At 43.7% G+C, this 7,237-nt stretch overlaps 1 protein-coding gene across 1 annotated transcript in view; it reads left to right on the top strand.

Annotated features, from left to right (window-relative positions):
- The first annotated feature begins 5 nt into the window (after positions 1-5).
- The window catches only part of STIMATE (STIM activating enhancer), a 32,999-nt gene continuing 25,767 nt past the window's right edge, over positions 6-7,237 (top strand). The window contains exon 1 of the mRNA XM_057367981.1: positions 6-174. Within this exon, the coding sequence (XP_057223964.1) occupies positions 6-174 (169 nt within the window). The remainder of the gene's footprint in view (positions 175-7,237) is intronic.

Genomic DNA, 7,237 nt, shown 5'->3' with positions numbered 1-7,237 from the left:
TCGCCATGGGGGCGCCGCCGCCCAACGGCAGCCTCGGCCTCACCGCCAGCTCCCCGCGGCCCGGCGGGGCGGCGGGGCCCGGGGACCGCGGCTGCGAGAACGGCGCCCTCATGGACAGATTCGGCATCTTCCTGCAGGGGCTTCTGGGCGTCGTGGCCTTCAGCACCCTGATGCGTGAGTGGCGGGGCCGCGGCCTCCGGCCTGACGGGGAGCGGGCGGGGCGGCCCCGAGGTCGGGCCGGGCTCGATAGCGATGTCGCGGCCGCGCTGCCCCCAGGCCGTCCCGGGAAGGGCCGGGCTGTCCCGGCTGGCCAGGGCTGGGAAGGGCCGCGGCGGCCTCGGAGGGCGCAGCTGCCGGCGGCGCTCGGTGGGTGCCGGGCGAGCTGGAGCGGGGCCGTGCGGGGAGGCCTCAGAGGCGGTGGCTCAAGTCCTTTAGCTTTCTCAAACTTGCCTTGTTAGTGTTCGCACCCGTGCTGATAGAATTTATGGGTGGGTGTGTGTTCTGCTTGGAATACTGCCATCAGGAGTAGGTGGTGTGTGCGGAGCCGCTCGAGTTTGGGATGTACAGAAGCGTGAGTTTGGCTGATCAGTTTTACTGCAGGTGCACCTTGTCATGTCATCAGCAGCAAAGTCACGGTTGTTTCAGTCGTGCCTCTCTTCTTTGGAGGGCCATACCTGGGAGGTGGAGCAGCCCGAGAGCTGTGTGACTGTTGACAGAGCTCAGCTGTTGGGCAGTAKCTCCTTACACTGCTTTTTGGGTGTGGTGTAAAGGCAGGGAAGGTCTGTGGTGGCTCCAACGTTGTGGTGAGGGAGTCGCAGTTCAGGTGAATTTGTCTCTATCCCATGCTCTGGTTTGTGTCCTTTGGGTTGAGTAGTGAAAAAGAAGCCCATGCCATTACTCAGCTGACTGTGACCTTGCTGGTAGCAAAAAGTGGGAGAGGAAGAACGTCAGCGATGTGTTTTACAGTTTGATCTAAAGACCAAGATCCTGTTTACATTAGAATTGCGCTGATGCCTTTTCATGCTGCTTCATAGTCACACTATTATGGTTAACTCAGACATTTGCTARCACATATTTGSATACTTTAGTGTTTCACTCACCATWAACAATTACAWTWCTCTTCTAAAAGCTGTGCRYGTGTAGCTGTCATCACATGGTTGAAGGGCAGCGGTAGTCACTGGTGTAGTATTTGGTCAGTGACAACAGCCTCATAATTAGAAGCTTTAGCARTTTCCAAACTGAAGTATCTCTATGTGAGAAGGCGATGTGTAYGCAGTGTTGGTTTTAGATTTAAGGGATATAAATAGGTAATTCTTGTGGACTGTGCATCAAAATATGGAGAACTACAGATGTTGTCAGGGTGATATCTTTTGCGGAAATGGTATCTTTATGCCTTTTACAGTAATACTGAACTAAGTAAAGGCAAGAAAAAGTGACTACAAAAAGTAGGGACTAGAAAAATGAAAACCTTGTTGATTGGCTGCATTTTCTGATTTGTGTTAGGTGCTTTTAAAACACGAACTGGGAGGAGGCTGCTGATGCAGTTGTAACTGAAGGGAGTGGAAGGAAGGCAGCCAGGTGARAAAAGGAATCTGTGTCCAAAGGAGATTATAGCAAAAACATAGCCACTTGTCATTCTTAAAAGTTCGTATATAGTCAAAAACAGAAGSATAGGTCTATTTATCCCAGCTTTGACAGCCACATTCTCTTCCACACTATTTTGTGCCTCTCCTTGAGCAGGAGGAGAAGCTGGTCACACCACAAGAGTTACACTGGTACAAGAGAAGCTCTCTCTGTTAGGGGCTGTTTTGTGCAAAAATTCTGTTTGTCTGATAGCTTTTTCTGAATATTTCTATCCTTTTTATGTCATATGCGAAACGTCTGGTCAGTTTTTCCAAAACCCTTTAAAGTTTCCTCAACAAATGGAACTTTTTGTGACAGATCAGATGTGACAGAAGCAGGAACTTGTATCTGAGAATGGAGGGAGAGCGTGACCTCAGCAAATATCTGGACACCTACACACCTGTCTCTGGGCTGCTGGGGCAGGCRGGATGACACAGCTGCTGGAGCTGGATCACAGAACTGACACAGCAGGAAAAATGAATGAGAAGTTGTGGTTGCGTTTAGGCTGGAGTAACTCTGGTTCTGTAGCTGTCTGGAACAAGAGAGATGTTGGTGCTGAAGGAAAAACAGGTGGCTGTAGGCAGGGGCTCTTGAGATTTGTGGCTGCAGTCAAGTCCCTTTGGAACAGCAGTAATTCTCTGTGTGCAGCTGTATCATTTTTCCAGCTCTTGTCTGTAAAAAGTGAAAGAACTGAGGACCTGTGACTGTCTGGTATTTAAATTTAATAAGGAGGAAGTCACTTGTCTTTTTGTCTTTTTTATTTTTTTGAAAGAAACACTAGAAGGAGATGTTCTAATACTGTGGCTGTGATTAATGGTACTGAATGCTCTGTAGTAAAAAGAAATTAGAGTAATGGCACTTTGTACAGTTGCTCTTTATGCACAGAAACTGTCTTTCTTTGAAAAATATTAGATTTGACACACAAAGAATAACAAATTTTGGACCCAGACTTGTCCTTTTCATGATAAATTTTACYATGCTTGCATTCAGTGGAAAAAAGAAAATATTTTTAAATGTAAGCTGTAAGAGAAGAAGGACCTTTTCTGTGTCTCACTGCTGGATGTTCTACAAATATCTGAAGGACTGTTCTTTAAGCAAAATCATTTAAGATCTGTCCCTTCAGTGTGTCACCTTTTTCTTCATGCCCCTGTTCAGTTGCTGTAAAGCTGTGCTGTCAGCTGACCTGCCAAAGACATCATTCAAACTTCATATTTTAAGGGCTAAAATGTGTCAAGTATCAGGTTTTTAGTTCATGGAAGATGTGGTGGGTCGCTGCCAGGGGGAGCTGGGAACCTGCCCTTCTGTGATTGTCTTCTGAGACCTGTAAAAAACGTTTTACCCCTGGCACATCATCGTCCTACCTTGTGTGTTCCCTYACTACTGAACTGGCACAATCAAGAAGTGACAAGAACAGTGAATTTCTCACTTTGAGCTGACAGAATATTAATTTRAAATTATTTCTGAAGTTTCCTTTTCTTTGTAGCTCTTGCCTTCCTGTTCTGATACACAGGGAATGAAGACCAATTTTACTCACCTCACCTTACCTTTTAAATGAGTGACTTCCTTCTGTTGTTTGTTTTTATATTCTGATATAATATGTCACAACTCCCTAATCTTTTTCTTGTAGAAGGTGCTTTAGCTCATGATTGTCTGTCCTGGGTTTGTATGGTAGCTTCCCTATCCCCCTTAAAAAGAGTAGAAGTTTGTATTTGGTAAGTTAAGGCCTCACACATCCACTCATTAGTCTCTCTGATTCTAAATCGTACCCTCTTGTTCTTGATGTGAAGCATGTGCAGGGAGTCCTTTCCTGATGTCTGAATCAGTAGTGAATAKACTTAGTACTAGCAGAGCCTACCTGCATGTTGTCCTTAATTACTGTGAATTATTTTTACTGCTCAACTGTGAAGCTAAAGATGTGGGAAACAGTTTCACCCAGGCACTACAGAAGCTCCAGCACACCAAAAGCTGAACTAAAGCTGGGTGAGACAACTTCTGTTGGGTCTCTTCTGACCACATGCTCTCACTGCCTATCCAAGGGAAGTAATTGCTGAAAAAACACCCCATTTTGGCRAGTCTGCCTGAACTGGGAGCCCTCTTGGACTCTGGTCACTAACTCCCAAGTCTGTTTGCCTGCTGGTTTTAAGTGTACTACTTGGTTTAGTTCTTGTTCCTCCTGCCTTACGTATGCATTTGTTTTTCACCCTGGTTTATTTAAAGCCAAGCCACTTCATAACAGGAAGTCTTAACGAGTTTCCCTCGATGGAAGAARTGTATGTTTATGGTACAGGTCACTAAGCCAAAGATAATATTTTTTCAAAGTTTGCTGCTATAGTATTTGTATCTTATTGCATAGGGACCGTGATTTAAAATTATGGCTTTGCTCCTTGGGCATTTGGGGGTTCCTTGGCACAATATTTGTGTTTATTTCCTGATGCCACAAAGCTGGTTTTAAATACTTTAGTATAATACTACGTGTTTTGTAAGTAACTGCAAGCACCTTCTGAGCGGTCTGTGGTTGGGCTTTTATTGGTAGTGAATGATTAGAGAGTGTGTTGACACAGTGTTCTCTCCCATGTATGACGTAGGTATAGTTATAAATAACTCAGTTTTTATTACCCAGACCTGGCAAAGTTATGGGGAAAACCCCACTGCCCATCCTTTTACCCTGACAAACTATTTTTAGTAGTTTATTTACTAAGCTTGTTTTTCAGAAGATTGATGCCTTATTAGAGTGTGCAATTGTTTGTTTTGGATTACTTAGGAATGGCTGAGAAATCAGATGTAGATGTATTGATGAATTATTGAACTAGAAGAGTTGATTGGTTCTCTGCAGGTAGCAGGTTTGTGTCTGTGAGGAAAATGTAATTATGCTGTAACGGAGACCAGAGTCTGAGAGTCTGTTCCCTTTTTATGGCTTCTTTTGTCTGTACTTAGGCTGAGAAGGGTTTACAAGAGTGAAATTATTTGGGTACAGGTGATTGGTAATCAGCAGTGAAATACAGATCTCTGTGTAACAGCAACTAGTTTATTCTGCGTGGCATTTCCTAAGATGCAGAGCAGTGGCCAGCCAGCTTCATTGATAAAAGCATTTATTAAAAAGATTTTATATTATTCTGTCTTGATAATACTACATCGTTGAATGTGTTTGCTCTGAGAGATGCAGTGCATGTTCATGTGAATTCTTGAGTACCCCTCAGCAGGTTTCTTTGCATATCTGATATTAAAACTTGTCTCATACRGAAGTTTCAAATCACAGATGGGAGTTTTCCTAGTTATGAAAATATGAACAATATTAGGCTTGCATACCAGAACACACGGTGTAAAACCCACTTAATTCATTTTCCTAGAACTCTGACAAGTGCAAGCTCCTGATGAGCTGCCAGGTGAATGCAGAGCTGTCATCCAGTGTGTGCTTGGGAACAAGTTTAAGGRGCTCTCTTGGGTGTCGCAGCAGCAGGGATGAATCCCTCTGCACGTAAAGGAAGACTGGTAAGATGTGCTGTTGAACTATGACAAAAGGCGAGGGTTGGGAGTGCATTTCTAAGAAGCAGGAGGTGACAAAAGCTCCCTTGGCCCCAGCGGGACTCGCGGGTGGCGGGGGCGGCAGCGGGGTCGGGGCAGGACCCTGGACAGCTCAGCGGGGCGGCCCTGGTCGGTCACAGCCGCGCCCCCCGCCCGAGAGCAGAGCGAGTCCTGCCCTGCGGACAGAGCCGCCTGTTTGGCTTCGCTCAGCTGTGGAGGAAGGGACGCGTTATTTACCCTGGCCGCCTGGCAGTGAAGGGCTGCTGCAGCTCCCTCCGGTCTGGCTGGGTGCCAGGGAGGAAACAGGATGGGGTGATGGTAGGAGAAATATGTGTTATTCCCTTCCTCCTTCGGGCCCATTCCATGGCAATTAGTGACGATCGGTATCACAGTGCACTGCAGTAGCTGTTATTGTGTAGGTTAAGTGTCCGCTTGTWGCTGCAAGACTTGGAAAAGCCCTGTGAGGTCAGTTTGGTCACGGCCAAGTAAATTGTGCCTTACARTGATCCAGTGTTTCCTTATCCCCAGATGGTGAGGTATCGTTTGCAGCCATGTAGCATTGCTGCTGCTTGTTTGCTTTAAATAAATCATTAGCCCTTCCAGTGCCTCTGTGACATCCTGAGCCRTGTTTGAGACAAATAGGAGAGATGCATTACGAGCTGTAGCAGGAAAAAGAAATACAACTCCGACTAAATTAGCGAAGTAAATTACTTTCTTTTACCACGTGATAATTGTAGTATTCTATAACATATGAAACATCTCTGTGGAATAAATTCTGTCCATTGTGAGCTCTCCAATAAAAAGCCAATTCTTGCTGACAAATTCCATGCTGTACAAAAGCAAGTAATAATAGGGTTGGGAATTGCTCAGCTGATCCTTTTAAAGTGAAGGAAATAACCTGKTTTTTTAATAAAACTGCTTGCAAGTGTCCAATTCTTACTTGCCATAGATTGTAATAGCACTTTATTGGTCCTGATGTCCTGATCATGTCAGGTCATTAATATTAGTGTCACTAACTATCCTTGAAATGTCATGCTAGTGAAAGTTAAGACACTAAAAATAAGGCACAAATTTAGACAAATAATCTGCARTCTCTAAGTCTATTTTCATTAGGTCTGATGCCCTACTTTGTCTTGCTGGCTCAGAAAGTGTTACATTTTCTTATTAGTCAGATGATTTTTGGATGTAGTTGTAGACCCCGTAATAAGATTGTTCTAAGTATAATTACACATGTCATTCACATTAGGAAATGTTTAGGAAAAAGGATAAGTTATGTTGACATTTGTAAACTATTAAAATGATGAATTATCCAGAAACTCTGAAGCTGTGTTTAATTAGGATGAACTTCTGGACTGTTAGCTAGACTGGTGTTTAACTCTGAAGTGCATAGTGAATGCCTTCTTGACTGGTGTTTTATAATTAAATCTGTAAGGAGCTGATTTGTACAGACACACAGGGTGCAGTTTTGCTTTCTGTGGTGATAYTAATTTCATGGTTAATGAAGTTTGCATTCTTAAAGTGATATTTAACAAGGTCTTATCTGTGTGGATTTTGTTGATGAAGTGAAAAATCAGGTCTGCCTTCTCATGCCTGGTGGTAGGAAATGCTTTGCATTCTCCAAGATTTCTTGATCTCAGCAAAATTTATTCCCTGTGAAACTCAGTTTGTTAAATCTCTGGTAAACTGAATACAAGCTCAGAGCTTGCAGGTGGTGTGGTGTGGGGATGAAGTTTTAGGGTTTAGTTAGGAGTAACTAAACSTGTTCACAGTAATGGTCATGATACTGAAGACCTGTTTTTCTGCCACTTACCCTGAATCACACGTTTTTAATATATTTCTTGTCATAACTTCACACATATATTGTCATATGTAAGGAAGGTTAAGAATGAAAATGAGCTAAAATGGATCTACAGTTCAAATTCCTCATAGCTCACCATTCAAGATTTAGATTCATAGTTCTAGGTGTGAGTTAGTTCACAGACATGCAGAGCTACAGCAGGGGGAAGTCATATCAAGGAAATTCCAAAACTTGGATTTTACTGGGTTTTGTCATGTTTTTTCCTCTAGATGTTGCACTTTTTTTAAAATAATA

Source organism: Malurus melanocephalus, unplaced genomic scaffold (assembly GCF_030028575.1).
Source record: "Malurus melanocephalus ecotype Western Australia unplaced genomic scaffold, MMel_1.1 scaffold_87, whole genome shotgun sequence".
NCBI lineage: Eukaryota > Metazoa > Chordata > Aves > Passeriformes > Maluridae > Malurus > Malurus melanocephalus.
This window is presented reverse-complemented; position numbering and strand designations above follow the sequence as displayed.